General features: G+C 36.0%; 3 protein-coding genes across 9 annotated transcripts in view; 1 reads left to right on the top strand and 2 right to left on the bottom strand.

Moving 5' to 3' along the window:
* LOC137248343 (uncharacterized) overlaps positions 1-10,565 on the top strand; it is a 36,794-nt gene extending 26,229 nt beyond the window's left edge. Inside the window, exons 1-4 of one of the 2 annotated variants that reach the window (XM_067779212.1) lie at positions 63-133; positions 216-266; positions 9,486-9,897; positions 10,013-10,565. In XM_067779212.1, the coding sequence (XP_067635313.1) occupies positions 9,826-9,897; positions 10,013-10,507 (567 nt within the window). In that variant the 5' untranslated portion in view covers positions 63-133; positions 216-266; positions 9,486-9,825 and the 3' untranslated portion in view covers positions 10,508-10,565. Of the gene's footprint in view, positions 1-62; positions 134-215; positions 267-9,485; positions 9,898-10,012 lie in introns of those variants that run through there. The other variant, XM_067779211.1, reaches the window with a different exon arrangement.
* The window catches only part of rdgA (retinal degeneration A), a 1,310,388-nt gene that overhangs the window by 542,554 nt on the left and 745,016 nt on the right, over positions 1-22,818 (bottom strand). The gene's annotated exons all lie outside the window — the stretch shown is intronic.
* On the bottom strand, positions 17,457-19,272 carry LOC137248732 (5'-3' exoribonuclease 2 homolog). The gene is given in 3 exon segments (XM_067779641.1): positions 17,457-18,082; positions 18,085-18,462; positions 18,465-19,272. Coding segments are annotated over 3 exon segments (1,812 nt in total).

The raw sequence follows: 22,818 nt of genomic DNA, 5'->3' as shown, positions 1-22,818 counted from the left end.
TCAAGCTAAATAAAACCGTTTAAAAAGGGAAATTTTTTCATTAAAAACCTATCAGTTACATGCGAAAACATATCCATACAATATAAAAAGACGGGTACCGGTACGTGCACGAAACATTTTCTTTTATTATTTGGTAAAAAAGAGTTACATACATACAAACATACATATGAAGCTTATATAAGCGTGTTAAAAATAATCGTTTTTGGTATTTTCAGATTGCGTAATTTCGTTGCCGTTTCCTTCCTTTGAATGTATTGTTTTGAGTGGTAAGTGACAACTTTTATTTATTTTATACTAAAAAATAAAAAACACACACTTTAATTTCACCTAAATAAGAATTTTTTATTTTGTAACTAAAAATAACAAAAATAATACAAATTGCTTCGACACTCGCATGGTGTCTTCTTCAGTTGATTGTGACACGCGAATGTCGAAACAATTTGTATTGTTTTTGTAATTTTTAGTTACAAAATAAAAAAATATTATTTAAGTGACATTAAGGTGTGTGTTTTTTATGTTTCCTTCCTTTGCTCATCTTGTTTAAATACCTAATCATCATCATAAATTCGCGCTTACCGACTAGCTAAACTCAACTCTTGCGTAGCAAGATACGCCACTCATACACGTATCGCATAACTGACGGCAAATTGGAGCGCCAAAAGGTTTAAATATTAAAGCATAGAAGTCTGCAGCACGTTTCTGATGTAGGTTTAAACCATTTTGGTTTAAAACCAGGAGGGATTGAACAGGCTGGCTCGTGAGGACTTCACATAGATTGCATGAGTCCATAATGTAACCAGAAGTTTGCTCAACGACAAAACTGAAAAACCCTTCCAGAAACTAGGACTTATGCTATGTGTTTCTAGGAACTATGCTACTTGCTGCTTCTAGGTCTGTTATCTATGCCACTCCTAATACCTGAAGTCTTAGCCTTGGAGCGCAGGGCACGAGTACAAAAATTGTTCGATCGTTTCCTGCAATAACCCACACTTCTTGCACCTCCTATCACTGACAAGGCCTAAAAGCATCTGCCGCCAGAAGGCAGTGTCCAAACAGAATACGCATCATGAGCCTCTTTTCAATCATAAGGGTAACTTTGTTAGCTCAAGCTTGTTAGACTTGATAGTGGACACGATGTAGCCACGCGCTGGGTTCCACGCCTTTTAATGTGACCATATTACACCCTCTAGGCTGGACATCGGTTACAAGGTCGCCGTTTTCTTTCGTACAAGAGTTTGCCTCGGACTTAAGATCTTACGTTTTTGCCGAATTCTTTTGTAAATTTTAGGGCGTTATTCCTGGTGGCGAGCAGTTCAAGCTCCTCGCACTCACGCCTTTCTGCGTCTCGTTTCCCTTTTCAACTCGCAATAGCGTTCACACACTCCTCCTGTTGCGCTCGCTTTTAACGTAGCCCTGTAGGCAGCGTCTTTTCCTTCGGTTGCAACACGGCTTTCTTCATCGTACCAGTTGTTTTCCCGTGGTCGCCAATTTTTTTCTCCAGTACGAAGTGCTTTGGAGATATGCTCCCACTGCTCCTGCATTGCGTCGGGTTGAGTTGTGCTCAGAGAGCAGGTATGAGAGTCGAGTTGCGAAATCATAGGCAGTCTGTTGCGATTGCAGCCTTCGACGTCTAGCTTTCCTTGTGTTTTTTGTTGCATGGGTTTGGCCGCCCAGAGGCGGGTGGGTATTTTGGCTGCGTAATGGTCGGAGTCGATGTTAGGTCCTCGGATCGTGCGCACTTCTAAAACAGTGGAGGCATGCCGACCGTCTATCATAACGTGGTCGATCTGACTGCGTGTATTTCGATCGGGGGACAGCCATGTACCTTGATGTATCTTCTTATGCATGAACCTCGTGCTGGATATGACCAAGTTTCGAGCACCCGCAAAGTCAATCAGCCTCAGTCCATTAGGATAAGTTTCATTGTGTAGGTTGAACTTACCGACTGTGGGGCCAAGAACGCCTTCTTTGCTCACAATAAATAATTAGTTTTTATAAACGATGCTTTACAGATGGCTACGCATATTAATCAATGGAAATTTATATGCATATTTTTCATGCCACTCATAAATTTTGAAATAGTGGTTTAATTCGTATTTAATATATGTCATAAACCGTTGTAAGTATGTACCAATGTGGATAGCCATTTTTTTATTGCAGCAATCTTACATTTGTCAAATTGAAATTATAGTAACCAACAAATTCTGCAATGAGGGGTAGGCAATGTCCACAATTTACTTTTCAATTAAACATATTATTCATAGTAAATTGGATTGATATCGGTAAAATTTTAATGTATATATTTAAATTTTTTTTAACAGATGCCACGTGCGAGTGCAGTATGTATTTAACTGACCATAATATGTATATTTTTATCTTGTAGTAACGAATCATAACTATGGGTGTTATCTTTTCCAAGCGCATCGCAAAAAGCCTTATACGAAATTTCTAAAAAAAAAACAAAAACTGTTCACAGGGGGGAACAAGAAACCAGAAATAATCCCGAAATAGTTACAATAAAATCTTCAAAGCAATGGTCGAAAAAACAGTCCCGGAATAGTTTCGCCACGATCATAAAACAGTCGCAAAATATGCAGAAGATAATCAAACAAATTCCGGAAATAGATGCAAAAATAGTCTCGAAATTGTCTTCGGGAAATCCCGAAAACCTAAGTTATTCTGAAATAACAAAACTTATCTAAAACCAAAATTCCGAAATAGCCCTTAAGATTATCCTTAAAAAAGGATATCAAAACAACTCCGACATGGGCTTCACACTATCTCAAAAAAAACAACCCTCAGTATAGTCTCGATGTAATGTAGAAGTGCTCCTGTAGTGTTGTTCCCGAAATATTCCCGAAAAAAACCCAAAAACAATTATGAAACGATCCAATGAAATATTTATGTACTAAGATGGAATGGCCTCCACTGTAAGGAAAGACTGCACCATTCCGTAATAGGAGAGTGGAGAAGCGAAAGAGAGAAGTGCCCTATCGGTATACAATGAAATGAGTAGATGACAGTGGATCGTAACCGACATTCTTTCTACTCGGGAGGGACTGATGGTCTTCAACAATTGAAGCGCCGTAAAACATATTGAGAATAGTAGAGTATCTGGGACCGACCGAGTGTCGTAATAGTCAGCGAATGGTATGGTAACGGCAAAATGTGTGAAACAGCTGAGTAGCAGTATAAAGCGGCTGATTCCGCACAGCCAGCTAATTATAACAGTTGAGCGGCTAGCGTACGACAACAGTTGAGCAACTCTTGAATTAGTAACAAAGTTGAGCAAAAGTGCAATGTTGTTGTAGCGATAACGACACCCCCATTTTAGGAATGTTTTTGAGATGCATTCATGGGTTGAAGCCATTAATCAAACTTTTTTTTACCTCAATACGAAATTGGGCAATTTTATTCGATTTAAATCAGCGATTGCATTTAACGGTTAACTAGAAATGGCAATTCGGTTCATCACGGATAGCAACCGATTTTCAAATAAAAAAGGTCTTTCTCATTGAGATTTCATTATTCTGTTTAGTATTAGTATTTACCATAACCATACTTTTTTCCGAGAAATGGACCAGGGACCGACTGGGACTGGGGCTGGCACTGGGGCTGGGACGAGGAATGGGACAGTAACTGAAACTAGAACTTTGGCTGAGAATAAGGGATGAAGAAGAACTTGAGAGTAGAAAAAAGAAGGAAGGAGAAAGAGATGGGGATGGATGAAGCGGAAAAGATGTGAGAGAAAATAGGGAGAGGAAGGAAGGGACGAAGTATATCCACAAATGGTGAACTATCGTCAAGATGTCGGTTTATTATTAAAAAGTATTCGATGCTTTACTCAAGAGTTATCCATTTGTTTTAGTTGTCGGTTTACTATCGAAAAGTAATCGATGTTTTACTGAAAAGTAATCCATTTGTTATCGATCTGTTATAGAAATGTTATCGATTTTTTATCGAAGTGTCATTTTGGTATCGATAACAAATTTAAAACCCTTAGATAATAAATACACAACTTCTAGATAACACGCACATAACAAACCTATAACAAATGTATAGCCCACCACACAGCTTGTCAAAAATGACTGTCGTCGATAACAAACCGTTAACACATCGTTAGCCCGACGTCTGGATTCGGTTCTGGTTTCTCAAACGGTCAGAAGTCTGAACCTAAATCAAAAACTTTTCTGTACAACATATCATATATGACCGAAACAAATTTTGGTTATAAATATGGATTATGCCGGTCTTTCTGAAAATGATTGCACAGATCTTAGTTTCAAATTAAAACTAGGGAAGTCAACAAAAAAAAAAGAAGTATGGAAGGCTAAGTTCGGGTGTAACGGAACATTACATACTCAGCTGAGAGGTTTGGAGACAAAATAAAGGAAAATCACCATGTAAGAAAATTAACCTAGGGTAACCCTGGAATGTGTTTGTATGACATGGGTATCAAATGGAAGGTATTAAAGAGTATTTTAAAAGGGAGTGGGCCTTAGTTCTATAGGTGGACGCCTTTTCGAGATATCGCCATAAAGGTGGACCAGGGGTGACTCTATAATGTGTTTGTACGATATGGGTATCAAATTAAAGTTATTGTAACGAAATTGCTTGCAGATCCACTTATTTGCAATCCTCTGTTAAGTTCGAATCACTAAACTGTTGAATAAAGAACTCCAATATTGAATGATGGAAAAATGGCCTTTATTAAAGTACTTCACAGTAACACTTATACTTTGCTACACACTGGCTTAATAACCAAACTGATTGATAACTCAAATGAAACTCTACTATTGGCCGCCAGATCGCGTGCTTAAGCAAACTGGTTGATAGCTCAACTCAAACTGAATTACTTTTTACTCGCTTGTGCCGCTTTTATAGTTTACGCTGCATACATCTAGGCTCTTCTATTTCCAGAGCTTACCAACTATTTCGAACATTTATAGTTAGTTCTCATATAGTTTCTACTTGTTTACAATTTTCTACTTTTCAGCGTCTCTCGGATGTATGTGAGTTTGTAGTTTACAGTCTCTCGCACACACATAGGCGTATAAGTAAATGCATCTGTGTGTGACATCTCTCGGCTGCCTCATATATGTGTATACATGCTTTGATTATTGACGTAAACACTGCTTAGCATGGCCTTAGTGATGGTATAGCTTAGTGATGCTAATATCCGTGACATTATTAATGCGGGTTTTAAAATGGAGTGGCCGTTAGTTGTATATGTGAAGGCGTTTTCGAGATATCGACCAAAATGTGGACCAGGGTGACCCAGAACATCATCTGTCGGGTGCCGCTAATTTATTTATATATGTAATACCACGAACAGTATTCCTGCCAAGATTCCAAGGGCTTTTGATTTAGCCCTGCAAAACTTTTTCATTTTCTTCTACTTAAAATGGTAGGTGTCACACCCATTTTACAAAGTTTTTTCGAAAGTTATATTTTGCGTCAATAAACCAGTCCAATTAGCATGTTCATTTAGTCATATTTGGTATAGAATTATGGCATTTTTTTCATTTTTCGTAATTTTCGATATCGAAAAAGTGGGCGTGGTCACAGTCGTATTTCAGCCATTTTTTATACCAAGATAAAGTGAGTTCAGATAAGTACGTGAACTGAGTTTAGTAAAGATATATCGATTTTTGCTCAAGTTATCGTGTTAACGGCCGAGCGGAAGGACAGACGGTCGACTGTGTATAAAAACTGGGCGTGGCTTCAACCGATTTCGCCAATTTTTACAGAAAACAGCTATCGTCATAGAATCTAGGCCTCTACCAAATTTCACAAGGATTGGTAAATTGTTGACAAATTAAATGAAAAAGGGGGAAACAACGCCCATTTTGAAATTTTCTATAATTTATGTATTTTGTTGCACCATATCATTATTGGAGTTGAATGTTGACATAATTTACATATATGCTGTAAATATATTAAATTTTTTGTTAAAATCTGCCTTTAAAATTTTTTTTTAAAAAGTGGGCGTGTTCGTCATCCGATTTTGCAAATTTTTATTTAGCACACATATAGTAATAGGAGTACCGTTACTGCCAAATTTAATCATTATATCTTCAACGACTGCCAAATTACAGGTTGCAAAACTTTTAAATTACCTTCTTTTTAAAGTGGGCGGTGCCACGCCCATAGTCCAAAATTTTACTAATTTTCTATTTTGCGTCATAAGGTCAACACACCTACCAAGTTTCATCGCTTAATCCGCCTTTGGTAATGAATTATCGCACATTTTCGGTTTTTCGAAATTTTCGATATCGAAAAAGTGGGCGTGGTTGTAGTCCGATTCCGTTTAAATAGCGATCTCAGATGAGTGCCCAGGAACCTGCATACCAAATTTCATCAAGATACCTCAAAATTTACACAAGTTATCGTTTTCACGCACAGACAGACGGACGGACGGTCGGACGGACATGGCTAAATGAATTTCTTTTTTCGCCCAGATCATTTTGATATATATAAGTCTATATCTATCTCGATTAGTTTATGCCGTTACGGGGTACCGTTATGCGAACCAAATTAATATTCTCTCTGAGCTTTGCTCAGCTAAGTATGAAAAAAGAAAAACTTATGGGCGCTTGGTCTGGTGTCGAACCGACATTCCACGGATGCCAGCAGCTTGCTCTACCAACCTAGCCATCACATCTGTGTAAGAAATCATATCATAACATCATTTTTCGAAAAGAGTCTATGATTTATTTTTCAATTTTAAGCACCACGACTAAACTCTCGGGGTTTGTTGCAAAACAAAATGTATATACTTAATAGTTTAAATTGAAATCGAATAAGATTAACAAATACAGTAGGCTCATTCCATTTCAAGACACCCGGTCCGCGCAGGGCATGATTTCGATGAAATTTTAATATGTTGTTCTTTGGTCAAAATAATAAAACACGTTTTTTGTTTGCCTCAAAAATTTTTTTTCGGATTTATCGGCAATTGAATTCGATAAAATGCAATTGATATTTTATTCACCTATTTTTTCAACTGTCAATAACTTTGTCAAAAATTACCGATTCTCATGATTTTTTCTTTGAAATATTCGCTATTAATTTTACTTTTATATAAATTTATAACCAATAGCATAACCGCACTGGAACAATATTTTCTAAAAGCGTGCAATTACTGGCATATGCTGATTACATTGATATCATCGGCCTAAACACCCCGTTCTGCTTACTCCAAACTGGAAAAAGAAGCGGTAAAGATGGGTTTGATGGTGAATGAGGACAAAACGAAGTACCTGGTGTCATCGAGCAAAAAATCAGCGCATACGCGTCTTGGCAACCACGCTACTGTTGGCAGCCATAATTTCGAAATAGTAAAAGACTTCGTTTATTTGGGAACCAGCATCAACACTAGCAACAACATCAGCACTGAAATCCAGCGAAGAATCAATCTTGCCAATAAATGCTACTTTGGACTAGGTAGGCAATTGAAAAGTAAAGTCCTCTCTCGGCGAACGAAAATCATTCTCTACAAGTTACTTATCGTACCCGCCCTGCTATATGGGGCAGAAGCATGGATCATGACAACAGCAGATGAAGCGGCTTTGGGAGTGTTCGAGAGAAAAGTTCTTCGAAAGATTTATGGACCTCTACCCGTTGGCGATGGCAAGTACCGAAGAAGATTTAATGATGAGTTGTACGAGCTATACGCACACATCAACATAGTCCAGCGAATTAAAACGCAGCGGCTGCGCTGGCTAGGCCATGTTATGCGAATGAAAGATGATGCTCCGGCCAAGAAAGTGTTTCTATCGGAACCCGCCTATGGAAGCAGAGGTAGAGGGCGGCCCCCACTCCGTTGGAAAGACCAGGTGGAAAACGATTTAAACTCCCTTGGTGTGATCAATTGGCGCCGGTTGGCGGAGCGAAGGAGCGACTGGCGCGCGCCTTGTTGGACGGCCATAACCGTTTAGACGGTTAAGCGCCAATTAAGTAAGTAAGTAAGCATATAGTTTAAAAAAAAATTTTTTTAGTATTTAGTAAAAATTTATGACTTTTTCAAAAATTTATTTCTCGTAAAAGGTTATTTTTTTCTGTTTAAACTTTTTCTGTATTGAGTGAACAGTTTATTTTTCAACTTGGCCAAATGCCTATTAGCCAAAAGTCGCTGTGTTCGAGATATGAATTTTTGAATATTAATCTTTTTTCGCCATATATTGATGCAATACATATCAGCATACAAGGCGATCAATGCCAAATGCTTAAAATTAATTAAAATATCACATTTATTATTGAAACCATTCATTTGTTGTTCTTTTTCAGAATATGGCAAAATATTTCACTAAACCTCCAATACTGCCACAAAAGAGCCTTTGCCATGTCCTGTTACAAAATAACTGTAATTCTGAAAAAGAACAACAAATAAATGTTTTCAAAAATAAATGTGATATTTCAATTAATTTTAAGCATTTGACATTGATCGCCTTGTATGCTGATATGTATTGCATCAATATATGTCGAAAAAAGTTTAATATTCAAAAATTCATATTTCGAAAACAACGAGCTTTGGCCAATGGATATTTACCCAAGTTGAAACATAAACTGCTCACTCGATATAGAAAAACTTTAAACAAAACACAATAACCGTTATTTGAAATATTAATTTTTGGAAAAAAAAAGTCATAAATTTTTACTAAATACTAAAAAAATATTTCTTTTTGAAACTATATGCTATTGTTTATAAATTTATATAAAATTAAAAGTAATAACGAATATTTCAATGAAAAAATTTTGAGAATCGGTTAATTTTTGACAAAGTCAATGACAGTTGAAAAAATAGGTGATTAAAATATCAATTGCATTTTATCGAATTCAATTGCCGATAAATCCGAAAAAAAATTTTTTTGAGGCAAAAAAAAAACACGTGTTTCATTATTTTGACCAAAGAACAACTTATTAAAATTTCATCGAAATCAAAAATAATGTCCTGCGTGGACCGGGTGTCTTGAAATGGAATGGGCCAGTAGTAAATGAAAGGTTTTCAATTTAGTAGAAAAAGTACTTAAACCGATGAATGCTTTAAAATTAAGGCACTTTTTTCTCATCGCCTATTCTTTATTTTCAGTTCCTTTCCATTCCTTTCCTTCACATCTCTTCCTTTATTGTCTTTCCTATCCTTTCTCTTCCTTTCCTTTCCGTTCCTTTCCTCTCCTTTCTTTTCCTTTCCTTTTATTTCCCCTATTTTCTTTTTTTTCCTCAACTTTCCTTTCCCTTCCCCTCCCTTCCATTCCTGTACTTTACTCTTCTTTTTTTCCCCATCTTCCTCGGATGTTTGCATATTTTTTTTAATGTGAAGTGATTAAAGTTCTAATCTAGCAATCACCAAATTCATCACAGTATAATTTATATTAATCATTGCTTGTTAGTTTTGGATATTTTTAATGGTTAGTTTTGGTACCGAAAACAAAAAAGTATAATAAGTCAACTGAGAGGATTTTGCTTAAATTTTTCCATTTCAGGTATAAACGACTTAGTCATTTGTTTCATAGCCCGGATAACGCGCCGGTTCTTTTCAAGCGGATTCGTAGCCTTGAAAATATACAGTACAAATAACAGCTTAACATCCTTGAATAACAATGAGAACATTCCGTTAAGAAAACACCCTATGAAAATATTTACGTGATTAAAAACTCATCAAGCGCAACGCACCCACGCATAATAAAGAAATCAAAAAAACAAAAAAAAACGGACGTTTGTAGCTATGGTAATTTAAAGATTAAACAATTACTTACGAAAAAGATTTCATTTGTTTAAGTTACAAAAAATTTCATTTAAACAGAAGCATTTAATTGGAAAAAAATGCTTAAAATTGTGTGCTTTTTTATACTGCAGTTTGCAATCGGTTGCCTTTGGATTGAATGCAAGCAACAGGTAATTTTTTAAATGATAACGTTTTGTCCGCATTGTTTATTTATTTATAAATTTTTTTTTCAACCTTTTAAATAATTAAATTAATTAAATTTCAACACACTCTCGCCCTATGCAGCAGTGCTACAGACTAAAGTATCTGAATTATAGTTACAATGATTCACCCGATTATCGTGTTTCGATGTTGTGGAAAAATCAATACAGCTTTATGACATTAACACAAGTTTCAAAAGCCGTCCAATTGCCCATATGGAGCGTAAATATTTCTCAACATTTAATCAAACGCAATCAACCACCAAAATTGCTCCACAATGGCACATACAAGACTTGTGAATTTTGGAAAAATATAAAACAAATAAATATCATCAATACTTTTGCCGAGCAGTTATTCTTCAAAAGTGGCAGTAATCTGAGCATGGAATGTCCTTTGCCAGTTGGTACATATGTTTTGAAAAATATTCATATACCATCTGATAGCAATATCTTGAGATATATGTATTGGCCAAATACGTTGTACAGCTTCGTCGGTGCTGTATATAATGAGCAACCGAATAAGACTTTAGAGCGATTATGTAATTATGAAGTGAATGCTACCGTTATAAAATCATGTTGATGAGAGGAATTTTACGAATAAAGAGTAATATAATATTATTAGTAATATTTAGCAACTAGCTGACACGGCAGATGTCGTCGCAACAGTATATATGACCTGGAATCATGAAATGGACCTATTGTCCGAAAGCAAGGTTTCGAGAAAAACGCGTTTAAAGTTTTTGTTGAGCTTGACTCTGTGTAGCGGCCGGCCGTTGTGAACGAATTTTGTAATTAAAATTTAAATAACTTCCCGATAAGCTACACGCTTGAAACTTGGAATATAGTTCAGAACCCGATGACAACGCAATAATAAAAAAAACTCCGATAGGTGGCGCATGGATCGCAATATTTCAAAAAATCGTATTTGTGGTCCGATTCGGCTTTAAATGCGATTTGTGAAAAAATTAATAAAGATAGAAAACTGGGGTTTATTTCCATTGGAAAGAGCGTTAAATTTCCTATAAGAATCGCTCAAAAAGTGAAGACCGGTATTTTCGCACAATAGGTCCTTTCATGGTTCCAGGTCACATTTTGGTTTCTTTGTATGTAGTTTGGTTGATGTGTTAACATTTTTGCTCATGTTATGTTGTTGTTGTGTTAACAGTGCTCCGCCTATTCAATGACCACTCACGAATTGTCGTCAAAGTCCTCTAACGGGAGTCCGAGATAACTGGCAGTTTCAACAGGGTTAGAGCCGTAGATTCCATATTACAATTGCATATTACAATGGAAAAGATGGTTGGTGTCATGTGGAGACACATCGCATGCAGGACGTACATTACGTATGCCGGCGTTGATTTGGCACAAGTAAGAGTTTAACCTGTTACAGTATCCAGAACAAAGTTGGCCCATGGTAACTCGTGTCTCTCTTGGTAGTGTGCTTTCTTCTTCTGCAAGAGTAGGATGTTGTTATTATTGTTGGTGCGATAAGACTTGGGGAGTATTATCGATGTTGATTGTCCTTTGGCGGATGCAGATCCGGTACGTTCCCCTAGATCCGTGAGGAGTTCGGGGCCGCCACAGCCTCGGCTGTTAATGAAACAGGATTCGCCACGGATAGGTGAGGTTCACAATTAGGTTTGGAGAAGCTATATATTGCGCTGGCAAGCTGAAAGGGTTGCGCTGCACAACCCCTTGAATCTGGTATTTTAGTCGCCTCTTACCACAGCCTATACCTATCGCGGGTATATTCTGACCCACTAACCCGCTGGGGTGCAAGAGTAGGATATTGTATATTGATAACAGGGTTCATCCTGACAAAAACTTTTACCGATTCTGTGTGGATTTTGCTTAGGGCCTCCTTATCTTGATCAAACGGCTGTGTTGGAAGGTGCCGGATCCCGTCATATTGCTTATGGAGATGTTGCCTTAACAGTTTTAATATGTAGAAGTTAAACAGAGGCGGGGATAGGACACTACCCTGTTGTGCCCCCTCCCCACTCTCAAGTTATCGATTTATCGGAGTGTTACCAATTTCCTAACGGAAATATATCGAAAAGTTATCGAGTTTTTATCGAAAAGCGGGGTCGCTCCTCGGCAGTAACTTCGGAAACACTCCGAGTGTATTTCTGCTATGAAAAGCTTCTCAGTGAAAACTCATCTGCCGTGTAGATATCTTTCGGAATGGGCATAAAACATGTAGATCCCGTCCCGCCAATTTTCAGGAAAAATTAAAAAGGAACACGACCAAAATTGAAGGAGAAGCTTGGCCTCAATGTTCGGAGGAAAATCGCGCCTAGTATTTTTTAATTTTTTGTTTTGTTTTTATCAAACGCTGTTTTTTATGGATCGAAGAGTTATCGATATGTTCTCAAACAGTGCTCGATTTGCTATCGCAGAGTGGTCGGGTTCCTATCGAAGTGTTAACAATTGTTTATCGGCGTGTTATCGATTTGTTAACGACGACTCATCGGTTTGTTATGAAACAGATACAGATAAAAGTGTTATATAAAATATATGATACATCCATAATCCGTCGATAAAAAACCGATCACTCGACGATAAAAATTTGTATCTATAGTAAGTCGATAAGACGAAACTTTTCTTAGAAATCCCGAAATTATTTGATTCTGGTAAAGCGAACTCTGTTGTGGTTTAGCTTTAACCCCTGTGCGAGCTCTAGTAAATTAAAAAAAAAAACATTTTCTAGACGTAAGTACACCTGAATGTTTACACACCGAATTTCATGAGCAGTTGGTACTCACGCCTTTTTTTACTGCAACAGCAACCCATACTTTTTTTCATACTTTTTGAGATTTTAATGAATTTACATAACTTTTGCTTAAATTAAGCCCAACCGATTTACTTATTTACTTAATTGGCGCTTAACCGTATAAACGGTTATGGCCATCCAACAAGGCGCGTTAGCCACTTCTTCGCTCTGCTAACGACAATTGGCCACACTAAAGAAGCTTTAATCGTTTTCCACCTGGTCCTTCCAGCAGAGTGGGGGCACCCTTTTCCTCTGCTTCCATAGGCGGGTTCCAATGGAAACATTTTCTTACCCGGTGCCTCATTTTACATTCGCATAACATGGTCTAGTCAAAGTAGCCGCTGTGTTTTTATTCGCTGGACTATGTTGATGTCTGCCTGAAGCTCGTACAACTCATCATTAAATCTTGTTGCCACCAAGGCGTAGAGGTGCGAAATTTTTCGAAGAACCTTTCTCTCGCCACCTTATCTGATATTGTAATGGTCCATGGTTCTGCACCAAATAGCAGGACCGGATCGATAACGGACTTGTAGAGCATAAGTTTTGTTTACCGAGAGAGATCTTTACAGTTCAATTGCCTACCTAGTCCAAAGTATAATTTATAGGCAAGAGTGATTCTTTGCTGGATTTCAAAGCTGATGTTGTTGTTTCTGTTAATGTTGGTTCTTAAATAAACGAAGTTTTTCACTATTCCGAAATTATGGCTCCCAACAGTGGCGTAGTTGCCAAGGCGCAAATGTGCTGTCTATTTGCTTGATTACAGCAGGTATTTTGATTTGTCCGCATTCACCATCAACTGAAAGAAATCGCCCAATGGAGGGTTATCCAGTCTGAAACATCGTTAATTTTCGAAACCGTCGGAGAAGTCATTCGCAATTCTGACTGAGTTGATGGTGTTGCTTTACGTCGTTTCGTACAGTCGTATAAGTTTTACGGGGAAAACGAAATTTGGTCAAAGCAGCATATAAGCAGCTCCTTTTCCTGCTGTCGAAGGCGGCTTTAAAATCGACGAAGAGATGGGTGTCAATACTTTTTTTGCGCTTTTTTTTCAAATCTTTATGTTTACAGTGCACACATAGCAGAGGTACCGAACTGGGAGACCACAAATTTAATAAACTCATTTTCCATTTTCTGAGCAGTCTTGCATGCAACAAATGTGTAAAATGCGATATAAATCATACATGATATTTAAATTTTTAACAATATTCTTCCAGTAACATTTTATTTATTCTGTATAATTTCGTTCATTTTTTAATTGCTGCCCTATGCGTGTGACCCAAATTTGAGAGCTCCATAGTCGAGGCTAATAACAAAAGCGACTTATTCACACAGCATGACGTTTATTTTTAATGCATAGGCTTGATTTCTTGTTTTTTTTTTCCTTTTTCCATTTGCGTCGCATTAGTTGCGTGCAACATTAGAACTAATCAACAAAATGCAGACCAACAAACAACACAACAAAAAATATTTGCACTATTGTGAGTCTGCGTGGCGTGGCGCACTTTACGCAGCAATTTTTCATAATTATCGCTACTTTAAGCTCAACCATAAAAAAGTTTTTCTTTGTTCTTTTATAATCACGTGTGCATGGTTTACTGCATATGATACAAAATTTAGATGAAGTAGAAAGAACCGAAGCTCCACACACGTTTAAAAGTTTTAGCATAAAACTGAAACTTTTTTGTACTACATACATTAACCTGGGTCGATTTGTATGGACGAAAGTTAACCGATATCAGGGAAAAAAAGTTCCACTATGCATACCCAAAAAAATTATTTTGGAGCCTGCGAAAAAAATATGGCGAAAGGGTAAAATATTGGACCAAAACACTCGCCAAAACCCAAACATATTTTTTTGAAAAAAAAAAACTTTTTTTCCTGACCCCAAATCCTTTCGAAAAATCGATGGCGCGATATCGGTTAATAAATCGACCTAGTCTAACATGCATACATATATGAACAAACCAAATTTGATTTAAAATTTAGTGCGAAGAACTTGGTTGCAATTTTAAATCATAGAGGTTTACAGTTGTATATCTTAAATCCTTCTGTAATTTCATACTTGTGTTGTTGACTGGACACCGCCTTCTGGCGTCACATGCTTATAAGTTAAGCCCGGTAAAGTGTGGGAAGTGTGAGCAGCAGAAAGAAACGGTTGAGCACGTTCTGTGTTCATGCCCTGCGCTAGCCAGGTCAAGGCTCCAGCTATTAGAAGTGGCAGAGTTGCCACATCTTGAGGCAGCAATTAAGCTGGGTCCTAGAAAACTGCTAGTATTTGCCAAGAGGACGGAGTTATTCTATAACTTCTATAACATATGTCCTGGCACCTGATTGGGGTTCTTCCGTTTGGTCGTCAAACAAATTCTTCTAACACTATGGATACATTCAGTAAAGGCCTCACATAGCCTTTATTGACCGGCCCGTTTAACCTAACCTACAGTTGTATTTAAACAAAAAAATTTGTTTGCCATTTTTTTCAAGATTGAACACCATATTGGATATGGATACAGAACTTCGAAACTTACTTACTTACTTACCAGAAAACAAATACATCCACCTTATCCAATACTGAAGGATTAGAAACGAATGCTTTCGAACGAACCTTCAATACGTTGGCGCTGGAGAATTTCGTTTGTATTAATTAGTAAGAGAGACTGTACATATTATAGCCAGAGTATGGGAGGATAGGAAACGCTTCCTTTCCTACCTCCAAAAACAAGCAGCACATTGCGCTCAGCTGCAATAGATAAGTTGACCGGAGTCCGATGCATTACGACAACTTTAAACCTAAAATAATTATAACGTAAGTCTTGAAAGAAGAGCAGTATTGAAAACACATGCTTTCAGGAATTGTCAGTTACTTTACTGATCGGAATCTCAGCTACACAGTTAAATCAAACCAAACTTCGTTCCAAATTTAGATTATGCCGGCCTTCCCGAAAATCGGATTTCAATTTCAAACTATAGAGGTCGACACTTGCAGTTATAAACAAGTAAGGATGTCTAAGTTCGGGTGTAACCCAAGTTGAATTTACGCTGCTGTTTATTTTACATATGCACATATGTATGGAATTTCGTTACGAGAGCTTTACTTTTTTGAAGCTCCAAAAATGCTGTGTAATTCTTGCACAAATTAGGGGCGTGGCACAGCCAATTTAAAAAAAATGTCTCCCCATTCCCTCTTACAATAAAACGTGGATAGTGAAATATTAATGATACAAACCTGTTTTCCGCTAAGATATAGCTTATTATTTTATATAAAAGTGGGCGTGGTCCTTAACCGATCCCGTACATTTTTACTAAAAATATTTGCTGCTATAAAGAAGGTATGTATTCCGAATTTTATTACGATATGTTAATTTTTCTTCGAGTTATGGCTTCCGAAACATAGAAAATTGTTTAGTCAAAACAGAGGCCACGCCACGCCCATTTTCAAACATTTTATAATTTTCTAAACTTTTTTTTACAATTCCATTTAGAGAGTAAAATACCATTGATGCTAATGGCATTTTCGCAAAGGTATAGCTTATTATAATAGTCTACGACCGTTTTAAAAGTCGTTTATACAAATGTGGACGTGGTCCTTAACCGATCTCGTCCATTTTCCTAGAAATATTACAGCTTTAAGCAAAATATGTGTAGCCAATCTTATTATGATCCGTTAATTTTTCTTCGATTTTTTGGCTCCCGAAACATAAAAACTACTTACTTACTTAATTGGCGCTAAACTGTTTAAACGGTTATGGCTGTCCAAAAAGGCGACTGGCACGCTCCTTCTCCCTGCCAACCAGCGCCAATTGGTCACATCAAGGGAGTTTAAATCGTTTTCCAAATGGTCACTCTAATGGAGTGGAGCCGCCATCAACCTCTGCTTCCATAGGCGGGTTCCGATAGAAACACTTTCTTGGCCGGAGCATCATCTTTCATTCGCATAAAATGGCCTAGCCAGTGCAGCCGCTGCGTTTTAATTCGCAGGACTATGTGAATGGCTGCGTATAGCTCGTACAGCTCATCGTTAGATCTTCATCGGTACTCGTCATCGCCAACGCGTGGAGGTCCATAAATCTTTCGAAGAACTTTTCTCTTGTTTAGCCATAAAAGGAGCGGTGCTACACCCATTTTAAAAAATTTAAATTTCTTTACTATTTCTTGTTGTAATTCCACTTTGGAAAAGAAATATCATAGATATAAAGCTCTTTTTGCAAATATATAGCTTATTTTATTAGTCCACGACCCTTTTAAAAATATTTTATATAAAAGTGGGTGTGGACCTTAACCGATCCCGTTATTTTTTCTTCGGAGCATTTCTTATAGTAAAGGGAAAAGGAATTTTGTTATGATAGGATTAAGGGTTTTGATTAATAATATTTGTAAAATTGATTTTCAAACTGTTTTTTCAAATTTGTATCGAGAGTCTTAATATCAGTTCACACGGCAAACTTCAGGTGTACTTTTTACTAAATAAACAGGTTTTTGTGTTTTCCAAAATGTTATATATATATAAAAAAAGGGCATGGTTATTATCAGATTTCGCTCATTTTTAATGGCGATGGGAGATGAGTTCCAAAGAACCCATATACCACAAATGACTAAAAGTTTATATTATATTAAAATGAGAAGTTTACAATTTAGTAAAAAATTGCTCAAACCGGTATATTTAGGCTCGAATTTCTAACCGTGTACGATTGATTAAATGTACTTTGAGTTTAAGGCACACGGTTAGAAATCTGAAGTACGGAATAAATACTTTAAGGCCCTAGCAAACCTGCCATATCCATATCCGAATAAAATAATCGACTTTATGGAAATCTGAGAAAAATATTAATAATACTTCTATGTAATTATTACGACGTATTTCCTCATCGGTTAACATGCCATAATAAGAAGCTAATGCTTTGAATAGTCAGCGCTCATCAACAAATGGTAATAGAGCTACACCTTGCCAAGCAAATTTTTTACCATTTAAATCAATTTTAAAATCTTCCGGATAAAAATCAATAATAGGTGAATCTGGATCAGACATTAGGTTTGCCCATGGTTTTGGCACATGCGATGAACTGGCAGCAGGAAAAACACCCATTAACTGTTCTAATGGATTGAATGGTTTTGTACCTTTTTCAAAGTGTGTCGATAATCCAGTTATGTTAACAAAATCAGATGCGAATGGCGCATAATGACATGGGAAATACCAATCCCATGAAGCACAGCCTTGATAATAGTACTGAAGTACCCAACAAAGGCCACGTACATATTGTAGTGCGACAGAGTAACGAAAACCTAGATTGTTGGCACCAACATCAAATTTAGATTCATAATAACGGTCTTTAAACCCAGCCTCATACAAACGTACTTCATCATTATCTTCTTCTTCGTCTGAATCCGGCCAGTTTGTGCAGCTGTGCGTTTGCCAACGGCACCTCCGCCACCACCTCTATCATTCATTGCACGGAATTTCTTAGCCTCTTCTTTGTAATTAAATTGTTGTTGTCCTCCTCCTCCCCTATTACTTCCACCGGCGCCACCTCTTTCACTCCTATTCGGAGCAGTGGGTTGGAAAAACTTCGACAAAGCCATAATATCAGATCTATAATCTCTTTGCTTCTCACGCTTCTGTCTTGCTTTAAATTGAACTTCACGCCGTTGTCTTTCTTTAAATATATTATCTTCGAGATTCCCTAAATCAGTCAAAATCATTTGCACATGCTGTAGATTTACGTCACCAGAATTTGTTAGAAAGCCGCCAGTTTTGTAAACACATTTTTATACAATTCTACCAAACGATCGACAGCACCTTCACGTATTTCAAGACTTGGCAGATGTGGTAAGAAATCATTACCAACAAAAAAGCACATAAAAACCCAATCATCTAAAGCCCGCTCAAAGTCATACTGAAATGGCAGATTTGGCATTTCTAGAGTTTTTTTGAGATATTCTCTTAAAACACTCAATCTTACAAATATAAATCTTACTTCAGCATTAATAGGCACATCGGGTTTGAAGCTTTCGTCGTTTGAACCACTTGGATTACCGAGGCCTTTACATTTTTGCATTTCATGTCCATCTTGCTTGCATATATCACAAGGACGTGGTTTATTTGGTAAAAACTCTTCACGTATAATAGTAAAATTTGGTTCATTTGTGGCTAATCCTAACATAATTAAATCTGCATCGGCACCACATAAAACATGTTGTGTATTGGGATCATGATCGGGTTGTGCTCTTTGCTTTCGTATGTAATCCTTTATTTTATGTTCACCTTCACCGGGTACATTAGCATCCGACAAAACAATTTTTATGCCTTTCCACGCTGGATTTGTATTCAAACGATCATGTATATAATAATGTAAACACTTGCTAAGTCGATCCATGAATGGTGTTCCTGGCGTTATACAATTTGAATCAAAATGTTCGCCTTCCTCTTTTTCTGGTGGCAAAATACATCCCTTCGCTAAGAGATCGCTTCTTCTCTTTTCCATCTCAACACGTTTTTCGATTGCTTCTTTAGCTGTAGGAAAGCGTCTTGATCGTTGTTGATTCATTTTAGCTCTAGGTGCAACTCCATCAATAGCCATATACTATTACATCACACATTGTATTGAATATAGATATAAATCAAAATTTAATTTGTTGGGAAAACGCAAACAAAGTTTTATTTCTTCAAAGTGTTTCATTATAAAAATTAGATTTAAATGCATATATGTCCCCTTTTTGGTCATTTTGATTAACTATTCTATAAATGTCAGCATAATCTTCTCAATTGGTTATGCTGATATATCGAAAAATCTGAAAAAGTCAAACTTTTTGAATTCAATGTTGAATCAGTTTACAATAAAACGTGCGAGTTATGTCATTACTCTGATGGTGAGTACTCAAGCCTTTTTTAAAAAACTTACATATATTAGCTTCACATGTATGTATGGTTGTTTGTAACTCTCTAGGCTAGGCGCTCAAAGGAGATTTAGGCCTATCTAAGAATAAGAAGATTATGGGTAACGGGTAATACGGTTTTTTTATTTGAAGCGATTTAAACTCACTTTCTACATTTCTATAGAAACCGTCTTAAACTCATTAAGATTTTGGAATATGTGAACGATGATTAGACGTTTAAGTCTATATCTAATTAATGTCTTATTATCATTTAACGAAAGATGTTAATTAAAGCCTATATATTCAGCTAGAATACGCATAAATGCCTAAAATTTGCTAATTTGGTAGATCAGAAGCTGTTTGTTTAACTGAAAAAAAAAGTTAAATATACCTCACAGTTTTTTCATAACAAATTAAATAGGTTTCAAGGCGAGTCTTTACCAGATATACCAGATATACCCAGATAGGAGCTGTTATTTGAAGCGATTTAAACTCGCTTTCTACATTTCTATAGAAACCGTCTTAAACTCATTAAGATTTAGGAATATGTGAACGATGAATAGATGCTTAAGTCTATAGCTAATTTATGTCTTATTATCATTTAACGAAAGATGTTAATTAAAGCCTATATATTCAGCTGGAATACGCATAAATGCCTTAAATTTGCTAATTTGGTAGATCAGAAGCTGTTTGTTTAACTGAAAAAAAAGTTCAATATACCTCACAGTTTTTTCATAACTAACTAAATAGGTTTCAAGGCGAGTCTTTACCAGATATAACCAGATAGGAGCTGTTATTTGAAGCGATTTAAACTCGCTTTCTACATTTCTATAGAAACCGTCTTAAACTCATTAAGATTTAGGAATATGTGAACGATGAATAGACGTTTAAGTCTATAGCTAATTAATGTCTTTTTATCATTTAACGAAAGATGTTAATTAAAGCCTATATATTCAGCTGGAATACGCATAAATGCCTTAAATTTGCTAATTTGGTAGATCAGAAGCTGTTTGTTTAACTGAAAAAAAAAGTTCAATATACCTCACAGTTTTTTCATAACAAACTAAATAGGTTTCAAGGCGAGTCTTTACCAGATATAACCAGATAGGAGCTGTTATTTGAAGCGATTTAAACTCGATTTCTACATTTCTATAGAAACCGTCTTAAACTCATTAAGATTTAGGAATATGTGAACGATGAATAGACGTTTAAGTCTATAGCTAATTAATGTCTTATTATCATTTAACGAAAGATGTTAATTAAAGCCTATATATTCAGCTGGAATACGCATAAATGCCTTAAATTTGCGAATTTGGTAGATCAGAAGCTGTTTGTTTAACTGAAAAAAAAGTTCAATATACCTCACAGTTTTTTCATAACAAACTAAATAGGTTTCAAGGCGAGTCTTTACCAGATATAACCAGATAGGAGCTGTTATTTGAAGCGATTATACTCGCTTTCTACATTTCTATAGAAACCGTCTTAAACTCATTAAGATTTAGGAATATGTGAACGATGAATAGACGTTTAAGTCTATAGCTAATTAATGTCTTATTATCATTTAACGAAAGGTTAATTAAAGCCTATATATTCAGCTGGAATACGCATAAATGCCTTAAATTTGCTAATTTGGTAGATCAGAAGCTGCTTGTTTAACTGAAAAAAAAGTTCAATATACCTCACAGTTTTTTCATAACAAATTAAATAGGTTTCAAGGCGAGTCTTTACCAGATATACCAGATATAACCAGATAGGAGCTGTTATTTGAAGCGATTTAAACTCGCTTTCTACATTTCTATAGAAACCGTCTTAAACTCATTAAGATTTAGGAATATGTGAACGATGAATAGACGTTTAAGTCTATAGCTAATTAATGTCTTATTATCATTTAACGAAAGATGTTAATTAAAGCCTATATATTTAGCTGGAATACGCATAAATGCCTTAAATTTGCGAATTTGGTAGATCAGAAGCTGTTTGTTTTAACTGAAAAAAAAGTTCAATATACCTCACAGTTTTTTCATAACAAATTAAATAGTTTTCAAGGCGAGTCTTTAACCAGATATAACCAGATAGGAGCTGTTATTTGAAGAGATTTAAACTCGCTTTCTACATTTCTATAGAAACCGTCTTAAACTCATTAAGATTTAGGAATACGTGAACGATGAATAGACGTTTTAAGTCTATAGCTAATTAATGTCTTATTATCATTTAACGAAAGATGTTAATTAAAGCCTATATATTCAGCTGGAATACGCATAAATGCCTTAAATTTGCTAATTTGGTAGATCAGAAGCTGCTTGTTTAACTGAAAAAAAAGTTCAATATACCTCACAGTTTTTTTCATAACAAATTAAATAGGTTTCAAGGCGAGTCTTTACCAGATATACCAGATATAACCAGATAGGAGCTGTTATTTGAAGCGATTTAAACTCGCTTTCTACATTTCTATAGAAACCGTCTTAAACTCATTAAGATTTAGGAATATGGTGAACGATGAATAGACGTTTAAGTCTATAGCTAATTTATGTATTATTATCATTTAACGAAAGATGTTAATTAAAGCCTATATATTCAGCTGGAATACGCATAAATGCCTTAAATTTGCTAATTTGGTAGATCAGAAGCTGTTTTGTTTAACTGAAAAAAAAGTTCAATATACCTCACAAGTTTTTTCATAACAAACTAAATAGGTTTCAAGGCAAGTCTTTACCAGATATAACCAGATAGGAGCTGTTATTTGAAGAGATTTAAACTCGCTTTCTACATTTCTATAGAAACCGTCTTAAACTCATTAAGATTTAGGAATATGTGAACGATGAATAGACGTTTAAGTCTATAGCTAATTAATGTCTTATTATCATTTAACGAAAGATGTTAATTAAAGCCTATATATTTAGCTGGAAGATGCATAAATGCCTTAAATTTGCTAATTTGGTAGATCAGAAGCTGTTTGTTTAACTGAAAAAAAAAGTTCAATATACCTCACAGTTTTTTTCATAACTAACTAAATAGGTTTCAAGGCGAGTCTTTACCAGATATAACCAGATAGGAGCTGTTATTTGAAGCAATTTAAAACTCGCTTTCTACATTTCTATAGAAACCGTCTTAAACTCATTAAGATTTAGGAATATGTGAACGATGAATAGACGTTTAAGTCTATAGCTAATTAATGTCTTATTGAAAGATGTTAATTAAAGCCTATATATTTAGCTGGAAGATGCATAAATGCCTTAAATTTGCGAATTTGG

The sequence above is a fragment of the Eurosta solidaginis genome, chromosome 4, assembly GCF_040869045.1.
Source record: "Eurosta solidaginis isolate ZX-2024a chromosome 4, ASM4086904v1, whole genome shotgun sequence".
Taxonomy (NCBI): domain Eukaryota; kingdom Metazoa; phylum Arthropoda; class Insecta; order Diptera; family Tephritidae; genus Eurosta; species Eurosta solidaginis.
The sequence above is the reverse complement of the archived record's forward strand: the minus strand, read 5'-3'. Positions and strand labels throughout refer to the sequence as shown.